The 25,639-nt window shown below is 46.4% G+C and overlaps 2 protein-coding genes across 3 annotated transcripts in view; one reads left to right on the top strand and one right to left on the bottom strand.

The window, feature by feature from the left end:
* The first annotated feature begins 7,367 nt into the window (after positions 1 to 7,367).
* Positions 7,368 to 11,258, top strand: MPEG1 (macrophage expressed 1). Its single transcript, XM_004325790.4, has one exon. The coding sequence runs from the start codon at positions 7,407 to 7,409 to the stop codon at positions 9,558 to 9,560; it is 2,154 nt and encodes a 717-aa protein (XP_004325838.2). The 5' UTR covers positions 7,368 to 7,406; the 3' UTR covers positions 9,561 to 11,258.
* Positions 11,259 to 11,950: 692 nt separating this feature from the next.
* The window catches only part of DTX4 (deltex E3 ubiquitin ligase 4), a 34,324-nt gene continuing 20,635 nt past the window's right edge, over positions 11,951 to 25,639 (bottom strand). The window contains exons 7-9 of one of the 2 annotated variants that reach the window (XM_033860734.2): positions 23,837 to 23,998; positions 18,895 to 18,984; positions 11,951 to 15,759 (exon numbers count right to left, since the gene is read on the bottom strand). In XM_033860734.2, the coding sequence (XP_033716625.1) occupies positions 15,526 to 15,759; positions 18,895 to 18,984; positions 23,837 to 23,998 (486 nt within the window). In that variant the 3' untranslated portion in view covers positions 11,951 to 15,525. The remainder of the gene's footprint in view (positions 15,760 to 18,894; positions 18,985 to 23,836; positions 23,999 to 25,639) is intronic. The other variant, XM_073808991.1, reaches the window with a different exon arrangement.

Here is a 25,639-nt window from a genome sequence, read left to right as displayed (position 1 = left end):
CTGTGCACCAGTGCCGAATTGCATCTCAGAGACAGAGTTTTGGGTGAAATAGAAAAGAAGAGCTTTATTGTTTTGTCAAGCAAAGGGGGACACAGCAGACTAATGCCCTCAAAACTGTGTGACATGGGCTTCCCTGGTGGCGCAGTGGTTGAGAGTCCCCTTGCCGATGCAGGGGACACGGGTTTGTGCCCCAGTCCGGGAAGATCCCACATGCTGCGGAGCGGCTGGGCCCGTGAGCCATGGCCGCTGAGCCTGCGCGTCCGGAGCCTGTGCTCCGCAATGGGAGAGGCCACAGCAGTGAGAGGCCCACGTACCACACACACACAGAAAAAAACAAAAACAAAAAACTGTGTGACCCAACCTGGTGGGATTTGGTGAGGAGTTTTATAGCAATGGTTCCAGGGCGGGGTCACTGATGGGATCAGGGTGCGTGCAGGGCCTGCATTCCTTTAATCTGGCCTCAGGTGCCCTCCTGATGAGCTTCTGTGGTTCTCGAGGTTATCAAACTGCGACCTTCTCTCTAGAATGAAGAATGTTTCAACAAGTAGTTATCTTCCATTTGTTGTGGGTTTTAGTTCTGCAGAAGAGCTCAAAGAGGAACTTCCCTGGCGGTCCAGAGGTTAACACTTCACCTTCCAATGCAGGGGGTGCGGGTTTGATCCCTGGTTGGGGAGCTAAGATCTCACATGCCTCGAGGCCAAAAATCAAAACACAAAACAGAAGCAATATTGTAACAAATTCAATCAAGACTTTAAAATTGGTCCACATGCAAAAAAAAAAAAAAAGCAGAGCTCAAAGATATTGTTACGTGTATCCCTTGAGGTTGAACCAGGATGTCAGTAAACCGCAGACCCCAGGCAAAAGTCAGCCCCCACTTGTTTTTGTAAAGATTTATTGGAACACAGTCATGCCCATGCATTTACATATCGTCTACTTTTTTTAAAAAAAATTCATTTATCTTGGCTATGCCAGGTCTTAGTTGTGGCACGTGGGATCTTTGTTGTGGCATGCCGACTTCTTAGCTGCGGCATTCGGACTTCTAGCTGTGGCGTGCATGCAGGATCTAGTTCCCCAACCAGGGATCGAACCTGGGTCCGCTGCATTGGGAGCATGGAGTCTTACTCACTGGCCCACCAGGGAAGTCCCACGTATCATCAGCTTTTGCAGTACAATGGCAGAGTTGAGTAGTTACCACAGAGACCATTTGGTTGCAAAGCCTGAAAAATTTACCGGCTGGCCGTTTACATAAAGAGTTCGTTATTCCCATTCTAAGAGACTCCCGAAATGAACTCTTTGATAAAGCATCCAGTCATTTCTGATTTACCTGTGTTGTTAATCTAGATGGCATGGCTACTATATTGTTTTCCTTAAAGATATGCATATCTTTGTTCAGGATATTAATAAAAAATATTCAGGTGGTCTCTCTGAGTCAGTAGGACTTCCCGTGCTATCAAATGGATGAGCAGAAAAAAGTCAAGTTCCTGAGATGCTCTAATACGGCTTTTCTCCCATTCCCCTCCTGTGAGGATTGAACTACAGAGTCAGTCTGAAACCTGCAGCGACAAGTCCAGCAAAGCTAAAAGTTGATATACAGTGAGCTCTTGCTTGGGTCCTACAGAGCTTTACATGCATGGCTTCTGTTAATCCTCTCAACAACTTCATCTACTGCGTAGAGGTAGATGCTATTTGTGTGTCACAGTTGAGGAGATGGGGGCTTAGGGAGACTCTAGAACTTGCCCTAAGTCACATATGGAGCCAGGATATTACCTGTATTTCAATTCTGAAACCTCTATTTCACATCTGTGCACATCAGTCTAGCTGCTGAGATATTTTCAGTGACTGTACAAAGCAGAACAAAGTCTAAATAGACTCACAACCCAGCCCATGCTCTTAATTTCGTATTTAGATCACAAAGAAGTAGTAAAGACAATAGGAAAATTTCAGTGGAGGAGCCAAAGCTCCCAATTCCACATAATTCCATGATGGAAGAACAACCTCCCCTAACTCACTTGTTTCCATGGTTATTTCAGGTAGAAAGAAAAATGGTGGCAATTTTTACTTCATCTCTGCTTGAAGTCCCTCTGAAGATCCTGCAGGAAAAGAGGAAAAGATTGAATGTTAGATTGGTCTTGTGTTACCCAATAATGCAACAAGTATAGAAATGTGAACTCGGCCAGCAGTCCAGAGTCCAGATGCCACCCAATCACTTCTTTTGCTCAAATCTTCCTCCAAAGAGGAGTTACGCGACAGGCAATGCTCGGGGACTAAGAAACGAGGGAATAAGAGAAATCCCACTGTGTTTCCAGTCCTGTTGTGGGCAAAGCTCTCTGTGTTTAGCTGCTTTCAGCTGAAGGAGAATATAAGAGGCACTCTTGGGCTTCCCTGGTGGCGCAGTGGTTGAGAGTCCGCCTGCCGATGCAGGGGACACAGGTTCGTGCCCCGGTCCGGGAAGATCCCACGTGCCGCGGAGTGGCTGGGCCCGTGAGCCATGGCTGCTGAGCCTGAGCGTCCGGAGCCTGTGCTCCGCAACGGGAGAGGCCGCAACAGTGAGAGGCCCTTGTACCGCAAAAAAAAAAAAAAAAAAAAGAGGCACTCTTCATATTAGACTGGTGTCATTAGGAAACCTGAAAGCTGATGGGGAGGGGGAATGGGTTGGTCCTAACTGCTCAGTCCAGTGGAGCTTGGCTTGGAGAATAGAAAAAAAGGAAGCAGTGCTTCCAAGGGCACATCTGCTCAGCCAGACTCTTAAAAGAGCATTAAATTTGACATTGGCTACGCCAAAAACAGTACCTGCAATGGGTGCCTGAGTAATAGGCGCTCAATGAGTATTTATTTAAGGGGTGGGTGAAATAGGCTTCCTTTAGAATGTTCTGTGGAACTGGGCTAAGAATGATAATGAGGCAGCCTCAGAGCTCAGTGGAATTAATGGTGAGATTGATTAGTGATGTCTGCCATGACACGCAATAGGGAAGTGGTAGCTTAAAGAGGAAGTCTCTGCCACATTAAGATTTCCTTCTTTAGTGCAGTGGAAGTATCACCTTAAATCACGGACTTGTGTCCTCCAAACCTAAATATGGAAATGGCAAAGAGAAAAAAAAGAGCAGAAGGGGAAAAGTTGTTGAGGAGGAAAAGAATTAGAAACAACATGAGGGACAAATGCTAATAGAGAAAAGAAATAAAATGGTCGAGGTGGCCAAATTCTAGCATATTTACTGGGAATATGTAGAATTTCACATGGGCATTCTGTTGTTTTTTTTTTCCTCACAAGATGAAAAGGAATCAAGAAACCACTGTGTTCTGACTTTTGTGGTCAGGACATAAACAGTCCTGCTGAGAAGAATAGTCTCTGAGGAGAAGGAGCTGACAAAGCAGTTCTCAGAGCATTAGGTTAGCAATCAACTGTTCAGAAAAGAAAATATCGTCCCGTTGTTACTGATTCCTCCTGGATTTGCCAGAACCAAGTTTATTCCAGAGTCTTTGAGAGTCATAGTTCTTTGATCCATTTAGGGACTATTTGACTGTCAGATTTCAGACTCTTGCTAAATCCAGTTTCCTAGATTCCTGCTAAAAATAAGCAAGGGGATGGTCCCTGCAAACACAGCCAAACGTTCCTCCCTATTTCAGACCACAGGTGAAATGCAGAAGTAGGGAACACCTGGACCAGCTCCAAGCCCACACAGAACTGAACCTCAGACATGAATCATGGTTTGGCTCTGCGTGAGCTGGTGTCAGAAAGCACGTGCTCAAACTGAGAAAGAAAGCAGATGTGGGACTTCCCTCTTGCCTCTTTTTGGAGGAAGTGAAATCACTCTTTTGCAACACAGATGCATAACTTTTTTTTTTTTAACATCTTTATTGGGGTATAATTGCTTTACAATGGTGTGTTAGTTTCTGCTTTATAACAAAGTGAATCAGTTATACATATACATGTGTTCCCATATCTCTTCCCTCAGGTGCATAACTTTTGTAGAAAAGTTGCCTTTTCCAAAGTTTAGCTTTTAGACACAAGCCCTTGAGAGTGGCCATTTGGAGAGTTTATGCGGTTGCCTGTGCCTTTCAGGACAAGAAAAAGTGGAAGAAATTGCTGGTGAGCAGAGTAAAGCAAGACAAGAATGGGTGAAATGCTCTGGTCAAACTCTTGGAGGTCGATTCCTCCTATGTGACCATTAGGAGCACCAATCGCTGCTGGTGGCATATGCAAATTTAAGTTGAGCCGAAATTCCCATTTGCACTTCTTCTTTCATTTTTTCCCCATGAATTGCAAAGAGAACTTCCTTGAGCACAGCAAACACAGTCATAGGCTTTGGATCATCTCCAAATGATATATGGAATATGGAAATTCCAGAAATATTTGGTTTCTTTTGTTTTTTAAATGTATATTTGCTGCTCACTTTTCTGAGCGCAAAAGTGATGGCTACCCATCCCTGTGTTTGGTACTTGGTAGATTCTCAATAAAAATTTGTTAAATGAGTAAAAACATGCTTATTGTTGAAAACTCAAAATGTAGAGAAGAGTGGAAAAAATTTAGATAATTCATAAAACCTACCTACTAGATATAATTACTGTCAATGGGTCCGTTGGTGTATATTCCTCTAGTTATATTTGTACATGGTTGAGGTCATATTGAATGTATGTCATGCCTTTTTCACATAACATTATGGCATAAGAATTTCTCATGTTATTAAAATTGTTTGAAAATATAATTATGATGGCTGTAAAATATTTTGCCATATGGATGTAATACAATTTCACTCTTTCTTGGCTCTTTTAGTCATTTTCAATCTTTTTTTGCTATGATAAAAGTGAAGAGGAAGGCTGTCCAAATGTAAATGACAATGACTAAGTGTTTAGAGATATAGGAACACCTGAATATAGAATTATCTATATTCACCTTGTTTGTATTTTCACTGAAGAAGAGTGAAGTCTCCTCAGGATCTATTAAAACCAAAACAAAAAGTAAGAAATTGTCAGCAGGTCTTCATAACAATGTAAGTGAGTTTTCTAATTCTGATGAACTAGCCCTGAAAGAGTTTGAAGAGAAGTATTTGGATATTTCAACAGACTTACTGGAAGTACTCAAGGGCTTTCAACTCTAATTTTTCTAATTCTAGCATCACTCTACTGAGCTATAAATTTATAACTAACTGATTTATAAATTAACCAGAGGCTTGCTTCTCTAGCCAAGTAGAAAATGGACACTGGTTCATAAATTAATCCCTCTTGAAAGTAAGTGAATTCCCCAGAGCATGATAACTGAGGCATGAATAGACCCAGAATGTGGTATTTCTGGGTTCACAGAATACTATCAAGGTTTTTTTTAAAATTTATTTTATTCAAGTATAGTTGAGTTACAATTTTATGTTAATTTCTACTATACAGCAAAGTGATTCAGATATCTATCTATCTATCTATCTATCTATATATAGATATATAGATAGAATATATATATATAGAATAGATATATAGATATAGATATATAGATATAGATATAGATATCTATATATCTATATATATATAGCTATATCTATCTATATATAGATATATCTATATCTATATCTATATCTATATCTATATATATAGATAGATAGATATATCTATATCTATATAGATATATCTATATCTATATCTATATCTATATATATAGATAGATAGATATATCTATATCTATATAGATATATCTATATCTATATCTATATCTATATATCTATCTATCTATATATAGATAGATAGATAGATATATCTATATATATATAGATAGATAGATATAGATATAGATATAGATATAGATATAGGATATATATATTCTTTTACATATTCTTTTCCAATATGGTTTATCACAGGATACTGAATATAGTTCCCTGTGCTGTACAGTAGGACCTTGTTGTTTATCCATCCTATATATTATAGTTTGCATCTGCTAATCCCAAACTCCCAATCCATCCTTCCCCCACTCCCCCTCCCCCTGGGAACCACAAGTCTGTTCTCTCTGTCTGTGAGTCTGTGTCTGTTTCATAGATAAGTTCATTTGTGTCGTATATTAGATTCCACATATAAGTGATATCATATGGTATTTATCGTTCTCTGTCTGACTTACCTCACTTAGTATGATAATCTCTAGGTCCATCCACGTTGCTGCAAATGGCACTGTTTCATTCTTTTCATGGCTGAGTAGTATTCCATTGTATGTATGTACCGCGTCTTCTTTACCCATTCACCTGTCAATGGACATTTAGTCTGTTTCCATGTCCTGCCTATTGTAAATAGTGCTGCAATGAACATTGGGGTGCGTGTATCTTTTGGAATTAGAGTTTTCTCCAGATATTTGCCCAGGAGTGGGATTGCTGGGTCATATGGCAGCTCGACATCAAGGTTTTAATAACTAGTGGTGCTCAGCCTGTGAAGCTAGGCAACTGGCCTCATTATTTCTGAAAACACTTGTCAGCTGCATCAGTGACAATCTGTGGTAATTCAGTTGCTTGAAACCTTCTTTCCAGAATGCATACAGGTGACCTGTACATTGAACCATGACTTTTTCAGTCTCAGCACTGCCTCCGTTTCACGGTATGGTTTACGGAGCCATAAGGGTGAAACTGGGAGTTTCCATTAACTCCTCTGGATTCCCTGGTTCCCACTAAGTGTACTAGTTGTCCCACAGAATTGACAGAGCTGGGCTTCAGTTAAACCTGGTTCTAGATCAATGGGCCTGGAAACACTGCTCTGAATTATGGGGTTTAATAGACTTAGCATTAGCATACAGAAACAAATTCAGGAAATTCTCTTCTCCTAATAGTATAATAAATGAACTGTTGCTTTAAAAAATTGAGTAATGAAGAGCCCCATTCATTTTTACGCACCTATCCTGGTTACATGCACTTGACAATGGCATGAAAAAATTAAAGTTATAGTAGTAGGTACCAGCTTATTGCCAACTGTACACACAGGAAAAGGAAACTGGTATTGAAGTCCCAGGAGAGAGTAGTCAGGGAAAAGCTGAAACATCAAGAGAGGGAACAAAACCGAAGCTTTCTTTCAAAGCTAGAAAACTCTCCTGGGGGTAACAGCAAAGTGTGTGGTTACAGTTTTTCTGAGTGCCCACTGCTGCTGCAGAGTAACCAGCCCTGGGGGAGGTGGGGGGCAGTTAGGGTAGTTAACTGGTAAGGGTATAGGGCTAAGTTTGCATATCTAGTACAACACAACTTTTTCAAAGTCCCGATTGACCTTAATATTCCAATCGACTCTCATTTTCCCATTTTGCGATTAGATTAGCCTAAAGAGGAACTAGTGGCTTTAGGAGAACTGCTGAACTTTCTGTTTCAGCCACGGCTTTCTTTCCCATCAGCTCAGTCTGCCCCAAGCTTGCTGGCTGCTACTTGGTGCTAGTGTGTCAGGCTGGGGCTATCTGAGCCATGAACAGCGTCAGGGGTGCCGTGCTTATCTGGGCAGTGGCAGCATGGGCTAAAATGAACAAACCTCTGGGAGACACAGATGAGGATGGATTTCAAAAATGCAAGAATGCCTTAAAACTACCTGTTCTGGCAGTCTTACCTGGAGGCGGCTGGGATAATCTGCGGAATGTGGACATGGGACGGGTGATGAACTTGACTTACACCTACTGCAGGACCACAGAGGATGGACAGTACATCGTCCCTGATGAGGTCTTTACCATTCCCCAGAAAGAGAGCAACCTGGAGATGAACTCAAAAATCCTGGAGTCCTGGGAGAATTACCAGAGTAGCACCTCCTACTCCATCAACATGGAGCTCTCCCTTTTTTCCAAAGTCAATGGCAAGTTCTCGCCTGAGTTCCAGAGGATGAAGACCCTTCAGGTGAAGGACCAAGCTGTAACTACCCAGGTTCAGGTAAGAAACCTGGTCTACACAGTCAAAATCAACCCAGATGCAGAGCTAAGCTGGGGGTTTAAGAAGGAGCTCATGGACATCTCTGAGCGTCTGGAGAAAAACCAGACGCGGATGGCCACCTACTTGGCGGAACTGCTGGTCCTCAACTATGGTACCCATGTCATCACCAGTGTGGATGCAGGGGCTGCTCTCATTCAGGAGGACCACATCAGATCTTCCTTGCTCCAGGACAGCCAGAACAGCCGCAGTGCAGTGACAGCGTCCGCTGGAATCACCTTCCTAAACATCGTAAACTTCAAATTTGAGGAGAACCACACCTCACAGAACGCCTTTACCAAGAGCTACCTCTCCAACCGAACCGACTCCAGGGTGCAGAGCATTGGAGGGCTTCCTTTTTACCCAGGCATCACCCTCCAGACCTGGCAGCAGGGCATCACCAACCACCTGGTGGCCATGGACCGAGCTGGCCTGCCTCTGTATTTCTTCATCAACCCTGACAGGCTGCCTGACTTGCCAGGACCCTTGGTGAAAAAGCTGTCTAACACAGTGGAAACTGCCGTGAGACGCTATTACACGTTCAACACCTACCCCGGCTGCACAGATGTCAACTCGCCCAACTTCAATTTCCAGGCCAACATGGATGATGGCTCTTGCGAGGGGAAGATGACCAATTTCTCCTTTGGCGGGGTTTACCAGGAATGCACCCAGTTCTCAGGGAATGAGGTTGTCCAACTCTGCCGAAACTTGGAGCAGAAGAATCCACTCACTGGCGATTTCTCCTGCCCCTCTGGCTACACCCCAGTCCAGCTGCTCTCCCAGACCCACGAGGAGGGTTACAACCACCTGGAGTGTTCCCGGAAGTGTACCCTCCTTATCTTCTGCAAGACGGTGTGTGAAGATGTCTTCCGGGTGGCCAAAGCAGAATTTAGGGCTCTTTGGTGCGCGGCCAGTGGCCAAGTACCTGAAAACTCAGGACTACTCTTTGGCGGCCTCTTCAGCGATAAGAGCATCAACCCTTTGACAAATGCACAGTCATGCCCAGCTGGCTACTTTCCGCTGAGACTTTTTGAAAACCTCAAGGTATGTGCCTCTCAGGACTATGAGTTGGGATATAGGTTTTCCGTCCCGTTTGGCGGGTTCTTTAGCTGTGCAGTCGGGAACCCCTTGGTGGATTCTGTCATGGACAAAGATTTAGGGGCACCTTCTCTAAAAAAGTGTCCGGGGGGTTTCAGCCAACACCTAGCCCTCATCAGTGACGGGTGCCAAGTGTCTTACTGCGTCAAAGCCGGGCTTTTTACAGGAGGGTCTCTGCCTCCCGTCAGGCTCCCACCTTACACCCAACCACCCCTCATGAGTCAGGCTGCCACCAACACTGTCCTAGTGACTAATCTTGAGACTGCAAGCTCCTGGATTAAAGATTCCCAGACCCACCAGTGGAGGCTCGGGGAGCCTCTCGAGCTCCGCAGGGCCATGAAGGTCATCCATGGGGATGGTAGTGGTCTGTCTGGAGGGGCGGCAGCTGGGGTCACACTGGGGATCACCACCGTCCTGGCAGCTGTCATTGCCCTGGCCATCTACGGCACCCGGAAGTACAAGAAGAGGGGATACCAGGCGGTCCAAGACGAGAGGCAGAGTTTGGTTACAGACACGGCTGTGCATGGAGATGCCCTTGACCAAGAACAGGTGCAGAGTCCAGCCTAGGCTCTCCCAGGAAACTATTTCTCTCGTCTCCGGCCAGAGCTTCAAACATGTCTTTCATTTTTTCTTTCCACTTCTGCTTTCCTAAGTATTGATGTGGTAAATGCAACAAAAGGCAGGTATAACTTTGGGACTTTCTTAGGTCTTTGGGCCAGAAAATGAATAGAGCTACGTGGACAAAGTTGTGGGAGAAGTTGGAGAACAGTTGTGACTTTTTAAGCAAAGGTCCTCCTGGAGCCTAAAACACTAGGGAGGTGTCTTTTCTCTACCTGCGTCAGTAAGTATCTTCACCTGAATGCCCATGTGTAAAAAGAGAGGAGGGAGAATGTTGATATTTGAATCTGAAGACGCGTTTAATCTGGGGTCAGCCATGGTTTCCAATCCATGAGCTCTAAGAATTTATGCCTTTACGTGTTACCCTCCCACTATTTTGTGTTTTTAAAAAGCTGTCTGGATTTCATACTCCTGGAGGCGGACAGAGCCCCCAGAAGACACAGGAGGTCCTGCTTGACTATTGCTTTTCAGCTTTGAGGGCTCTGAATTGATGAACTGTGTCATCTCCTCTGGGTCCTCTCAACATCATCTGAACCGAGAGATGGTGCCTATACTAGGCCCACTTTCTCCACCTTCACCACAGTTAAGACTTACTGAGACCAGGCCACTCTTGGACTTCAGACTAGGGTCATAAAGTCCTCAGAAAACATTTTAACATATAAACTTCTATTAAGAGGGAGAAGGGATGGTTTGGAGACCAGGAGTGAGTGAAGAAAGGGTAAAAACTAGAAAAGATTCTGGTGCTCATGGGAAATTGAAATTCTTACCCACAGCCAACTATGTGGTTTTGTCCTCTTAGCTCATCATAAATGGGCAAAGAAAGGAGCTGCAGGTTTGGATAGATCAAGCATTACCATCTCATTTTCTGTTACCAAGGTACAATCCCTTTCTCTTCCATGGATGGCCATCCCCCCTTCAGGTCGTCCCCATCACATGCACACACACCCTCAAACACACACACACCACATTCCAACAAGAAGTCTGCATTCTTCTGGGGGTGGGAGACAAGAAAAACACAAGAAAGTCAAAGTAAGCCCATACCTAAGTATCACTTCATCCCTAAAACCTAAACAGAGTAAAAATTACCAATTAGGTACCCTACCCTTATTTTTTTTTTTTCCAGCAGAAAGCGGGTTGACATGATCAAATCAATTCTTTTAAATGAAATGAAAAAGCCATCCAACATCATTTGTGACACATTTATTTCAGTTCCAGGCTGACTTCCCCGGGTCATGTAGCATGATACACGATTGTTACTTGGAAGTTGGGGCTTTGCCCAATTTAAAAACAGTATCACCTAATTGTAATTATTAGGGTGAATCTGTTAATATTCTTCTGCAACATTTTTTAGAGTTACATATTTCTTCACCAAATCAAATGTCATTGCTGAGTTATCTTTTATGAAGGATAATTTGTCCTCATTAACATTCACAGTCAAGAGTTTAGGCTTATATTAGGTCCTTCTTCTGAGTAGCCTGAAGCATCCCAGACTGTGGGGAGATGGGAGGGGGCGTCACACATTCACCTCTCACTGTGCTACAGGGAAGTGATTCACAGAATTTGAGTCATGCTCTCAGCCAGAGACATGGATTTCTACAACCTCTCTACCAAACCCCTGCTTCTTAAGCATTAAAATGTTCTCCTTAAGCTCTGGGTGTTTTGTGGGTATGTTTCAGCCAAGCTAACCACTTTCCTGCCAATACTGACTTCCCCGTGAATTCTTTGAAGATTACTGAGTCAGAGAGACCAAGTATAGCTAAAGCCTCCCAGACTTTTTTTTTTTTAAAGAAGATGTTGGGGGTAGGAGTTTATTCATTAATTAATTTATTTTTGCTGTGTTGCGTCTTTCGTTTCTGTGCGAGGGCTTTCTCTAATTGTGGCAAGCGGGGGCCACTCTTCATCGCGGTGCGCGGGCCTCTCGCTATCGAGGCCTCTCTTGTTGCGGAGCACAGGCTCCAGATGCGCAGGCTCAGTAGTTGTGGCTCACGGGCCTCATTGCTCCGCGGCATGTGGGATCTTCCCAGACCAGGGCTCGAACCCGTGTCCCCTGCATTAGCAGGCAGCTATATTTCTAACAACGTTGCACATAAATGTGCACCCAAATGTGTACTTAAGGAATACTCTGTTCGACTGTTCATCCACAGGAAATCAGAATGAGGGAGTCTGTGGCTTAGTCATCAATTCACTTTACAAATCAGAACCTCCATGCGGGGTTCACAGGCTCCGCTTTCCGAATCCTGCTTTCCTGACCGGCTAGCTCAGGCTGGCATCTGTGGAAACACTAACCACACTCCACAGACGATCAGAAATAGAGACACATTTGGGTGACAAAGGCGGTTTTGCAATTGCATTTTATTTTTGTGATCTCATTAGTATCGAGATGATCAATACTAAACATGTATTTGAAAAACAACAGCCTGTAAACTATTGAAACATACACGATATTGTAGTCAGGTGAAGGGAACTTTAAGAAGCAAACGTTCATGGCTTTTAAGACGGTCTTTCCCCCTCAGTTTCACTTACGTACTTCCCCTGTCACATGGTCTGTTCCTTTAGAGGAACAAGAAATCAAGCTAGGTAACTTGGTCAAACGTGTGGGTAGAAAAGATGTGAAAAAATTAGAAAAAGGGACTCTCCCGTTCAGTGGAAGGGCTTGTGGTTGCTTACGGACTGAGGGAGGTCACCCCGATGCCTCACAGGTTGGTGTACTGGTCTACAGAAAGCAGGTTGACGGCAATTCTGTGGTTGTTCATTTACCATTTATTGTTCTGCACATACACCTCATGAGCACCAGGTGGCGATGTCCTCTCACAGAGCAACACCAAGGACGTCAAAAGACGCTGGTTTCAAACAATGATTTGCGACAGGACATTCACCTGCCCTCTCCCAGACCCACCTTCTCCCCACTCCCCATCAGTGTCAGTGGCCACAAACAAGGAAAGAGGACAGGGTCCTTTCTTGTACCACACGGGACCTTCCCCCAATCCTCTCATGCCCACAACAGTGCAATACCAGGACAAGCACTTTTGACCAAGTATAAAACCACAGAGAAGTCCAAGCTTTACAAATGGGGGACGAAAACACAAAGGCACACACAACTACACATACACAATTCATCTTTTAAGGGATGAGCATATAACAAGGTTTGTCTCCAGTCCCACGTGTCATCCCTGGAGACTCAGGAAGGGAGAAACTAGGCTGCTGGTGCTAAGACCATGAAAGGAAAGGCATGAAATTCCCTGCACGGGGCAGGGAACACAGCAGGGCTTCCGCTGGAAGAACTTCCTGTGTCAAAGGGATGGACGCACAGGGCCTCTGCTGGAGGGGGTTCTCACCGAACCCGAGACTGTACCTTTCCAGGTTGGCACAAGAGAGAGGGCAAAGGAATGCCTCCCGCCTTGCCTGACACAGTGTTAGAAAGGAAGTTGAAGATTCCTTCTTCTGAGAAGGTCCCACAAATAGAGCAGCATGAGGATGAGGTAGTCCCTACTGTGCATCCTTAGAGAGCAAGAGACACGGGGCGCCGATACTATCAGCGCCCTAGGGGGGGAAGGCTTGAAGGTACGAAGATGGACTCTCAAAGGGGTATTGCCCCTGGCACACTGCCTGCCTTACACGTTCCCTGCATCCTCTTTCTGCTCCTGGCCGCCCCCTTCTCCACCCACACCTTCTTCTTCCTGATCCAGGGAAATCAATCTCTCCCCACGGCCCTCTGCCGGTTGTCAAAGCATTCTTCTTTCTTTCCCGTCTCCTACTGCACAGCTCGATCTACCCGCTGACGCTCGGTCTGTTTCCTCATCCCCTGTGGGTGAGGAACCCAGGGGATACTTGACAAGGGTGCTGACTGAAGGTAGGGGTGGTACGAGGCATATAACGTGGCTCATCTCTGGCACGGCGTAGCCTTAGCCTGGCAAAGGGCATGGACGTGACATCAAAAGCTGCAGGGATGTCTCTCCCGTTGAGTTCAGATGTTTCCTTCCCCACTGTGGCAGGAAACTGCCCCATGGTGCGGTGAACTCAGGCCCTGGTCTGCTGGTGAGATAAATGACGGATGAGAGAGACTGGAACTCAGCCAGCAGGAGCCATTCCTCCTGTCAGAGCTCCCTCTGCTGGAGCCGATGCACACCCCTATAGCCATTTGGAAAAGGAGGGGAGCGTGACCCAGAAGCTGGGTGACACCCAGGTGAGCCCACTGGCCACCCGACAGTCAAAACGCCTGCAGGCGTTTGGAGCAAGCAGCTCGGAGCCCGCTCTCAGAAAAGCTTGGCTTCTGCTTCTAACTTAAATACCAGTTTTGAAGGTTCTTCCGTTTCCACCTTTCTAGCATCGAAAACCTTCCACATACTATGAAATATATATGCATATATATACGTCAAATCCCCAAACGTGAGGTATATAAAATCAAATTAGAATCCAGAGGAACTTCCCCCAAACACGTAGTTCAAAGAACCCACTTTCAAAGGGAGGGTTGGGTTTCCCTTCTTGGTCCCCCTTCTCTCCTCCCTGACACACAATCCCTTCCTTAACGGGAGCTGAAGGGAATGTCAGGGAGGGGCTAGACAGGGTCTTGGGACGCAACCCAGACGCAGGTTGGACTGGACCCTAACGTGGCCCCAATCCTGCTGGGAATGGGCTAGGGTCTCCCTCACGCTCTGGGTCATCCTGTAATCGACGAGGGAGGTGAGGGGCCCAGCACCACCTCCGGGCTCTGGTTAGCAATGTGCACGGAGACAGAGTGAAGCCCTTGTCGTCTGGCTCAGATCTCATCTTGAAAGAGACATACAAAGGGGTCAGTCCAGCCCTCACCTTACACATCTTCCCAAGCATAGTTCTGTCTTCTTCTGGGTCCAAGTTTCCTATGGGATGGGCTGGCAAAGGGTGAAGCAAGTCAAGGGCTGTTTCATCCCCATCAGAATGGGGGTTTGACATCTTGCAAAACAGAGTGTGAGAACACGACGGGACCCTCCACCAACCTGGCCCAGCAGTGCACACACGCGCACACACGCACGTGCACATACACATACATGCACGCACACAGATGGCACAGAGCCCAGCCTGGGCTCCACTCACAGTGACTGGATGAAACTCATGGAATCTTTGAGCCGGTCTGGCATGAGTTGGGAAGAAGGCTATGGGCTCCTCTCCCTGAGGACTGTTCAGATGCTAAGTTGGATGCAGGCTTGGATCTGATCAGAGAGGGGCCAGAGACATCGTGGGATGCGGCCCCAGAGAGGAACCCCAGAGCCTATCCATCTGGATGCCTCTTTGGACGGGTCAAAGGTGGGAGGAGGAGGGAGGGCCCAGAGAAGCCAGGGCGATGATGAGAGCTGAGCCTGCTCCCGGGAGCCTGTGCCACCCTGACCCTCTTGGCGAGACGTGCTTCCTTGCTGTACACCGAGGCACGGATTTCTGACGTCACAGCAGTTTCACGGTTCACCACTTTGCCCCCCAGTCTCGCACAGTGAGAGCCCCTCACCTCCAGCGGAGGAGAGAAAAGCAGAAACTCCGCTCTCGAAGCAGAGTGGAAGCAGCAAGGAATCGGCTGAGGCATGAACCTCCGGCTTCACAAGGCCAGGATAAGGAGTGCCCATACCCTAAGCGTGCTGCCCGAGCCCCCTGCTTAGGGGGGTGAGGGGGGTCCCTGCCTACCCAGCACCGAAAACTCCATGGGAACAGACTGAGGATGGCCCTCATCCCACGTCCCCTTTGCGTTGGATGAGGTTTGTGGATGACACCAACCACCTTATTCATTCTGACTGCTCCCCCCAGCCTGGGGCTGGGAGGGATGGGGGGTGGAGGCAGGACAGGAGGGGAGACAGGGAGTTGGGAGGGCATGGCGCCAACTTCCACCTTGACTCTCCCCACTTCCTGACCTGTGGTCCCATGGCCTCTCCCACCCCAAAGCCCCTCCGGTTCAGTCCTTCTCCTGGGCAGTACTGTCCTCAGAAATGCCCTGGGCAGCCAGTTCAGCCAGCACGTTATCCAGGTAATTGGCATCTGGGTAGCCGTGGCCAGTGAGATTAGAGCCAAACTCTGTCTTGTGATGGACCTCATTCCAGATGACGGTATCTGACTCGCCTGTGGTGCTGGACGTACCGATGGCAAAGATGAGACGGCGATCCCAGGCCACAAGCAGCAGCTTCAGGACCTAAGAGAAAAGGCAGGAGATCAGAGTCGGGCATTCAGTGGTGGTCAAAGACTATCCCTTGGGAAGTGGAGAGTCCTCCCAAAGGTCCTAGCCCCTCCTGCATCGTGATACCCTGAGTAGCACAGTGAATAGAAAGGGATTTGCAAATGGAGTCAGGGACCTGCAGGTTAAGTCTCGACTCTGTCGTTGACTAACTGTGTGACCGTGGACAAGTTACATCACCTCTCTGAACTTTCATTTCCTTACTTATAAAACGGCAATGGTACACTTTACCCCAGAAGGCTGTGCGCAACTTAGGGAGTACTATGTGAAAAGCACTTTCACAGTAGTGCTTGGCACACCTACTCAACAAATGCTAGGTGCGAGCATCATAGCTGCATTTTAAAAGCTGGGATCTAGGCATCCAAGGCACTTATGATCTGAGATCTTCTGAGCTATGCCCTCCCCCACCGCCATCACCACCACCTGAATGTGGTATTAATTGATCCACAGCTAAAGTTGTGGAATATCTCTCCAGGGACATGGTGGAAGCGTTTTGACCTCTTCCAGGCTATTTCATATTTATTTTCTCATCTGATCCTCACAGCCACCCTTTGAGGCAGGTCTGGCAGGTACTAATATTATCTCTGTTTTATAGGTGAGGCTCAGAGAGGTGTTAGGGCTTGCAGAATGTTCTAATTCAGCTGCATTAGAAAAATCTTTGTTAAGATGAATGCCTGACACCCTGACCAGCATGAGGAAGGCACCCGATTAAAATGCACTGGGTTCAAAACTGAATGACTATAACCACGGTGCGAGCTGGAGGTGGGGAATCTTAATAGTAATAAGAGTAGCAGGCTCTGAAACTAAGAGTTACCATTTCCTGAGTGTTTACTTACTAATGCCAGGCACTGGGTCATGTAATGGTTATAATAATTGGCCAAGACAGGATACTCATTATCCCTTCTCTGCAGAAGAGGAAACAGGCTCAGAAGACAAAAGATTTGCCTTGATCACAGCTAGAAAGTGCCAGAGGGAGCCTTGGCTTCAGGACTGCTTGACTTTCCCATCCCTGCTCTCAGTCATGTCTCTGTTGACTCTCAGGTGGGGGTCAGTATAGATTTCACGGAGGAGGCTGCTTCTGAGCTGATCTCAGAGAGAGGGGAGGATGTGAGGTATATTAATAGAGTAGGACGTAGAGACACTGGAAACACATATCATCCAAGGCATGGATAATTGAGATTGCTGCCACCACGCTGGGCATGTTACAAACGCGACCTTCATTTAATTCTTACAACATCCTGTCCATAGAGCTAGAAGTGATCACCATTCTTTTATAGATTAAGTCAACTTCACGTCAGTTCCCACAGCTGGTAAACGGCAGAACTAGGATTTGAACCCAGGCTCGTCTGGCTCCAAAGCCCACGCTCTTATTACTTTGCTCTGCAAAGGAGCCCAAGGTTAGCATCTGGGAACGGCAGACAGGAGGGATAAGGGTGAGGAATTGGTGATAGGGGACCCACACTGTAGTAGGTCTTGTATATTAAGCAGAGAAGATTGTCCTTGTGAAGAAGGAAGGGAAAGCCATCCTAACAATTTTGTATTGTTTTCTCTCGCTTTATTTCAGTTAAGCAAGGAGAGTGATGCCAGAAACTGTGTTTCAGGATTACTATTCTGGTGACAGATAACTAGGTTGGCGGTGGCAGGATTAGAAAAGGATGCAAGCGGTTTGGAGGGCAGTGCAGGGAGAAATGTGTGGTTCAGGGCCAGAGTCCGAGATGTTCATGTGTCCAGTTTGGTCCCAGGGATGCAGGGTATGTCATTAACATGAAGAGGGAGGCCTGGCAGAGGAGCAGCTGTCGGCAAGAGGATTCTAATTTTGACGGCAGGACTTGATGGTGGAGACGTTTAGCCAGCTTTAGCCAGCAGTTGGAGCTGTAGATCTCGAGCGTAGAGACGTGGCTGTTCAGGGCGAACAGGTATCAGGACTGGCCCTGCCTCCTAATCTGGGGACACTGAACTGGGCACCTCTTCAGGATGATATGATTCTCTTACGGTCCTGAACTATCTGATTCTTCCCCTCTGAGAGACTATAGCCACACTCTTTGCCAAGGGGCCTCCCTGTAGGCAGGGCACCAGCTCCTTGTCTGGCTTGTCCGTGACTTGCTGGGGCCTATGAAAGGTGAGTGGGAGTAACAAGCTTCCAGGAGCAGCTTTAATGGGATTGTACACTCCTGCTTGGATTCTCTCTTGGGAATCTGCCTCATTCCACGGGAAGGGGATGGACCACGGAAGGGCTGCTCCTTTGACCTGGATTCCAAAACAGGAAGCCACATGGAGCAGATGAAAGCTGACCCACAGCAGCAACTGAGACACAGCCACTAACATGCAAAGTACATGAGAAATAAACAGTGGTTGAAGGAAGCCACTGAGATTTAGGGGTTGTTTGTTACGCGGCGTGACCTAGAGAAAGCTAACAAAGGCACACCTCTTGTTCAATAAATCAACGGTTCTTTTCACTTTTGAGATCAGGGAATGTTTTGAAAATCCAATGATTTTCTGGCCTTATCCACAGGAAAATGAACATGAGATTTTAATTCTAATTTTAGAGTTCATAGAACCGCCGAGGCCTCACCGGGAGTCACTAAGAATCCAGAAACCCAGTGATTTTTCCCTCTACTCTTTTGGGGAAAATCAAAGTATTCATTAAAAAATAAATAAGCAAATAAAATTCCACAAATTAAGATCCCTGCCCCAGAGCAGTGCTTCTCAATCTTTAATATGCTGTCAGATCGCTTGGGATCTTGTTAAAATGAAGTATGTCCTAAGGTTCTGCATTTATATCAAACTCTTAGGTCTTGTCACTGGTGTTGGTCCCAGGATCTGCCATTAGACAGCAAAGCTCTAGAGGAAGGATCCTAAAATAGAGGAATTATTGCCAGTAAAATCCAGGAGAGGAAAAAGCCAAAAGCCCAGGCCCCACCACCCTGCAAAAATAAAATTCTAAACATATCCATCCTACCTCTAGTTGACTTGACTACGACTTTGCTACGTGGGCATCTAGAGTTACAAGAGACCCAGTTCTGTTTAGGGAGCAAACTTGAGGCCCTAAGAGACAAGAAATTTCCCCAGCCCTTCGCTGAAACCTGCTCTCACCTTTCTCCCTTTCTCGCTGTCTGGAAGGTAACAGTGTCGTGGGAAGCCACGGGCGCTGAAACTTTTCCCAGGATTTGGGTGTTCTGGCCCCTGAAAGCAAAAAAAAAAAGAGAGCAAAGAGCATTTTTCAGAATCTTTTGGATGCAGGGGATGCAGGCTGTGATTGATTCAAATAATGATGAATACTAATGGCCGCAGAGTCTAGACAGAGAACAGACCCAAACAGCGGTGGGAGTAGCGGTTTAACACATACTCGGGTCCTCGGACCTGGCTCTGGACCCAGAGCTGCTGCCTCCCAGCTGTGTTAGCTGGAGCTGCTCTTCCTCGGGGTGTTAATTCCCCACCCCTTAACTAAGGAAGATGTGGGACCCTTATGAATGTTAAGGCGCACGTTCAGAGCTCAGCAGCTGTTTATCACCCTCATCATCATCTATTCTGGCTCTTTTGTTTTACAAAAGAGGAACACTGCAGCCCCAGAGGTTAAATGACTTCCGTTATGGTAATGGTTTTGCCAAATCGTAAGCCCAGGTTTCCTGAAGCATACTCTGGGCTTTTTTAACCTCTAAACTACTCAGGATAACATAAGTGCCTGTGAGCTTTGAGCCAAGAACCATGCGATCAGAATTATCTGAATGAATCTTGGGGATTTTCTCCTTTGTCCTCATGGGTTTTGGTTTGTTGTCTTATTTAACAATATACGTTGGCATATTCACGCCTAAAAATCTTCTGACATTGCAACTGTCATCATCCAATACCCCTATTAAGCAAGCGGTCTCAAGCCACCAGGTGGGAAAGAAACGGAAGCAGAAGTTAGCCAAAAACAAGGCTTCCTAATCAGGGTTCAGATTGGTCTGCAGGTCCCTTTGAGAAGCTCATGAAAAATGAGGGATTTTCTCCCAGTAACAATGCACATATTTTCCCCCTACACACAATGTTTGTCTATAATTTCTGAGCACCCCTGGCCCCCCTCAGAGTCTGTGAAACCCTGTTTTAAAATCCCTTCTAGATGAAGCCGATATAATATTGATAATTCCACACAGCTCCTGGTACAAGCTCTCACACCGTAGATCAGTAACCGTATCCTGGCTGAACAAACGAATGAGCGAGTGAATGCAGGAATGAATGAATGAGTGACAAAACTTCAAGAAAACACAGATTTTCCATTTTCTCTTACTATGGACGACAGTTCCAAAATGATTTAAAAATTATGGGATTAAAACAATCTTTTCTAATAGCGTGTTCAGGATCAGGCATGATTTTGCAAACTGAACAGCATGACGAGTACAGTGGAGTCTCAGAGAAGGGAACGATCACAGAAAACGGAAAGAGGCAACAGTGTCTTCTGGGAGACGCGGGACTTGAAGGTTCTGAATTTGACATTCTTATGAAATCACATTTACAACATTCCCACGGCCACGGCTGCTTCTAAGCCAGGCTGGACAACTGATGGTCGATTCTCACCACGGTTCTGCCCGCTCCTCTCCCGCCCGGGACTTGCCTGTTATGCGGCCAACACAGACACCTGCTTGGCCAGCCCAGCAAGGCTGTGTGCTCCCCGCACGGTGCTAAGCTCAGCAGTCACGACTCTGCCTTGGTCCCGCTCAGAGTTTCTCCCCCAGAGAATCATCGTCTGCAGTGAAGGCAGAGCTTACAGGGCCTCACTCCTCATGAAAGCCCAAGCTGTGTGGCCCCTGGGGTCTCCAGGAAGGGACTTTGCCCTGAGGGTTCTCCTACCGACTCTCACGGGTGGTCTACGGAACGGCTGCAAGGACAGTGCACGGATGCATTTCCTTTGACACAAGCTTGGGTTTTCCTAGGGAAGCCATGGCACCTCCAGAGGCAGCAGGCGGGCACCTCTACACCCTAGTGCAGGCTCCCCGTTCTTTGGTCCTGGAGTCCGGGAACAAGGAACATCCTCCAAAGTGGGTGCCCCACCCCAACTTTGCCCACGTCAGTCTGTCCTACTTCCCCCCGAGGCCATTGGCTGTTTCTCGGGACTCCCGTACTCTCATTCTTGGCCCTATTATACCCTCCCTGGCAGTCCTAGAATCAACCCAGAAGTCTCACTTGCCCTCACATCCAACCATATCTCCCTGGTCCCGGCCCCTCCCTTTTTCATGACTGGAAGCTAAATTATCGCAGTGGTCTCCTAATTGGTCTGTCAGGTCACCCCCGACTCTTTTGCCAGACTAGTCTTCCTAAAGCAGCTTCCCAATCACACGACTTTCCATAATCCTAACCAACGCCCGACCACCTTGAGGGACGCCCCGCCACCAGCCTGTCAAGGAGAACCCACAGCCTTCACCCTGGTGTTGAAGGCCTCCTGACCTGGCCACAGTCCCCCTTCTCTGCCCTCTCTCTCACATCCTCCTTACTCCCTCCTCCTGTGGCCTACTTCGGCAAATCTTAACCCAAATTAAACTCTTCCTTATGGGCCTTCCACACCCCCTTTTTCTCTCCTTTGGCAACTCTGTTGTGTCCTCCAACTAAAAACACTCTCCTCCATTTCTTCATGTCTTTCCTCTGCTACTGCCCCCAGAAAGTCTCCTCCAACCCTCCCAGACGGACAGACGTAGGCCCTGTTCCTTACCCTGACATGTAAGATACTCATTAATGATGGAGACCAGGTACTGAGCACCTTGGTTCTGTACCCTGGACCACAATATGCACATATAAACATTATCACCCATCTTTACAAAACCCCCGCACGTTAGCTTCCCGGATGCGCAGATAAAGCAACAGGGCTCAGGAAGGTCAAGTGGTCAAGGTCCCAAAATCACCAGCTCAGGAGGAATCAGCCAGGAATTGGAAGCCAGGTCCTGTCAGACTTTGAAGCCCTGTGTTGTCTGTCCGTCCTTCTTCCCAAAGCTTGTATCAGTGGTGCACATCAGTGTTTACTCTATAGTTTAGTGATGTGTATTTATTTCTGCCTGACTGGTTGATACGTCCTTCAAAGAAGAACCATGTTTTTGAATTCAATTTTTTACAGGCTATTACATCTCCCTGTTTTATTTCTTCCTTATGTCACTAGAAGGGGGACTTCAGGGAAGCAAGGACTGTGTCTGTTTTGCTCACCATTCTTTCTCTAGCATCTAGAACACGCCTGGTCCCCTGTCCACACTCAAATGTGTGTTAAACAAAAGACAAAATGGAGGAAGGCAAGGAGGAAGGAGGAAAGGAAGGTAAACTGATAAATATTTGTCAAACAAATGAATCCAGTGAACACCCTAAACATCTAGAAAAAGCTTCAACGTGTGAAGGAAGGGACACGTTTGTGTTTACTGCCAGGAAAATTGTTCAATTTGTTCCTTAGGGCTGTCTTTTGAAGAATCACAAGAAATGTCCACAAAAGTCAAGGATTATCTATCAAATTACAAACGCAAATACCATTTGACAAAGAAAAAAAAATCCACTTCTAGAAAATTATTCTACAGATATACTCACATGCGTGCAGGGTTATTCATGACGGCATTTTGTTGTAGCAAAAGATTGGAAACAATCCATGTGCCCATCAAATGGAGATGGCTGAATATAAATTATGGTACATTTATACAAGGGATGATTATGCAAAGCTAAGAAAGAATGTGGAAGTTCTCTCTATACTGACATGGAAAGATCTACAGACTATATTGTTCATTGAAAATGCAGGGTGCGTCCACGTCCTGGCTATGGTAAATAGTGTTGCAATGAACATTGTGGTACATGTGGGAAGCAGCAACATAGCACAGGGAGATCAGCTCAGTGCTTCCACGACCTAGAGGGGTGGGCTGGGGAGGATGGGAGGGAGGCTCAAGAGGGAGGGGACATAGGGACATGTGTACGCATACGGCTGATTCACTTTGTTGTACGACAGAAACTAGCACAGCATTGTGAAGCAGTTATACTCCAATAAAGATCTATAAAAAAAAGAAAGAGAGTGCAGGGTGCAGAGCAATATGTCTGATATGCCACCCTTTGTGTGAAGATGGGAGGAGTGGATGAAATCTTTGTCGCAAATGCACAAAGAACCCTGAAAGGATACATAAGAAAGTGAGAACAGTGGCAGAGAGTCGGGGAGGGTGAGACTGGGTAGACGGGGGACCAGAGTGGGAAGGAGACTTTTCATAGCATAACATTGTCTTAGCAGCTCTGGCTGCTATAAGAAAATAACATAAACTGGGTGGTTTGTAAACAACAGAAATTCATTTTTCACAGTTCTAGAGTCTGGAAAGTTCCAGATCAAGGTGTCGGCCGATTCAGTGTCTGGTGAGACAACACCACATAAATTGCTCTGTTTCACAGGTTCACAGCTGGAGAGGAATTGGCCTCAGAATGAATTCTACCTTGAGTCTCACCCTATCTAATGTAGATGATATTTAGATAATTCCACTGAATTTTAAAAGTGGGTGAAACTTTAAAGTGGGTGCTGGAATGTGTTAAGACTTGGGGGCTATTGGGATGGAATGAATGTATTTTGTGTGCAGGAAGGCCATGAATTTGGGGAAGCCATGGGTGGAGAGCTGTAGACTGAAAGTCTGGGTCCCCCCCCATAAATTATTATGTTGAAATCTAATCCCCAATGTGATGGTATTAGGAGGTGTGTGGGGTCCCTTGGTGGGTGATTAGGTTATGAAGGTGAAGCCATCACGAATGGGATCAGTATCCTTATAAAAGAGATGCCAGAGAGGTTGCTCGTCCCTTCTGCCACGTGAGGACACAGTAAGAAGACGGTGTACAAACCAGGAGGCGGGCTGCCACCAGACACTGAATCTGCTGGCATCTCAACCTTGAACTTCTCAGCCTCCGGAACAGTGAGAAATAAAGTTCTGTTGTTTAAAAGTCATCCAGTCTGTGGGTTTTTTTGTTTGTTTGTTACAGTAGCTTGAATGGACTGAAGACAAACATTTACCTGCAAACATTTGAACTTTAAATGATAAAAGCCAGTGGCTCAGGGTGGGCTCACCTGAATGCCAGGGGGGATGCTGTAGATGATTCGGATGGTCTTGCAGTCTGGGTGGCCAGGCAGAGAGTGGGGAATGAGGTGGTACTCCATCTTCCCTGGAGGCTGGGTACCTGTCTTCACCCCATAAATGGTCTTACAGGTTGGACACTGCAAACTCCCGTCCTGAAGAGACAAGGTCAGAATAGGAAACAGTTTTAGTAATGACCTTCCCACCCAATCCCAAAAGGTACCAGAGATAAAGGGTTGGGGTCGGGGGCAAAATGCACCCAAATGAGTAACAGACCTGAGTTGCCCCCCTGCTTGGCCACTGAGGCCATTGAAAGCTGAAGCTTTCTCCAAAATAAGAGGAGGAAACTTCCACACCAACCCCATGCTCCACGCTAAGGGACATGTAAGAGAGACCCCATCCTTCATAAGGAGACCGGGCTTTGCCCTGCATCTCAGGACTCTGATGGGGGGATGGTGGGGGACTCTGGGTACAGTGACGTGAGGGGTCGTGGTTTCACAGCGGGACCTGGTGACGTGTCTTCTGGAAGGATAGGAGGAGAGCTTGGGAGAGAGCCTGGACAGTAAATCCTGTTCCCAGCTTGCAAAAAGAAAGGGAGTGAGGAGAAGGAAAGCGTGGGCAGGAAACAACATGTGTACAAAGTGCTGTCACACAGAGGGGACCAGAGCTCTCCAGGACATCCAGATCTCCTTGGGGAAGACTGGGATCCTCTGCGGGGCTATTTAAGGACGTTTCCATTCAAACTCTACTCATTTAAAGGGACAGCTTGTATTCAGGGCAATGGAAGTTACTCCGTGTGATCAAAGGATGGGAATCCAAGGCCAGGGTCCCACTCTCTGTTCTGGCCTTAACTTGCTTCGTGACCTTGGATGAATCACTCCATCCAATAAATTCTCTCTGGGCCTTTTCACCCCGCTTCTCTGTAAAGAAGATAAAAACTGCGTGCTTCAAAGTATTAGTGCAAAAGAGAATAAAGGATAGTGTCTTCAACATTTTTGAAGCACCACGGAAATAAACGCAAGAGTCCTAGATTATTCTTGAATACAGTTATCAAAAAAGGGAATACATCTTCTAAGAAACCTCTTTAAACCCAAAATAACCTCTTCAAGTGCCAAATCCCGATGAAACCTTTTGTCTTAGGGTCAGGAAATTGGGCAAGGGATACAGACACACGTGGTTCACGAATAATTGAGCTCTCTGAGACAGAGAGAGATCCCAAGATCAGCCCTTCGGGAATTTCAACCACAGGGCTATATTAGGATGAAGGGAAAAAACATACACCCATAATACAAAGGAGATACTACTAATTTGAATAACAATGCTAACAGCACCCTATAAAGTAGGGATTGTTTTATCTCCATTTTCCAGATGGAAAATGAAATGTCCGGGAGGTTGAAAATCTTGCCCAAGGCCATTTGGCCACTGAGCCAGGGTTTGAGCTTAGGTCTGCTGCCTTTACTCTTTTCCCACAGCAAGAGAAGTACAGAGCAGCCTCTGAGAGTCAAACATTTTTTTGGATGAATAAGCGGTTGGAGGATATCACAAAAATCTCAGACTCTGAGGCAATCCAAGCTGGGCCTGGAGAAATGAGTAGAATTCAAATTCATGCAGATGGGGAATGAAGGTTCTTCCAGGCACGGGAGAGAACGTGAGAAAACTCAATGGCTTAGGCATTGTAAGCAGAGAGTCATCATCTGAGGACACTCCCATATTCCTGGAAACCGGCTCTCTTGGACAAGACAAGCATCACAGACAGCCTTCCCCTCCTCGAACTAGGACCCTAAGGGACTTCCAGT

This window comes from Tursiops truncatus, chromosome 8, assembly GCF_011762595.2.
Source record: "Tursiops truncatus isolate mTurTru1 chromosome 8, mTurTru1.mat.Y, whole genome shotgun sequence".
NCBI lineage: Eukaryota > Metazoa > Chordata > Mammalia > Artiodactyla > Delphinidae > Tursiops > Tursiops truncatus.
The sequence above is the reverse complement of the archived record's forward strand: the minus strand, read 5'-3'. Positions and strand labels throughout refer to the sequence as shown.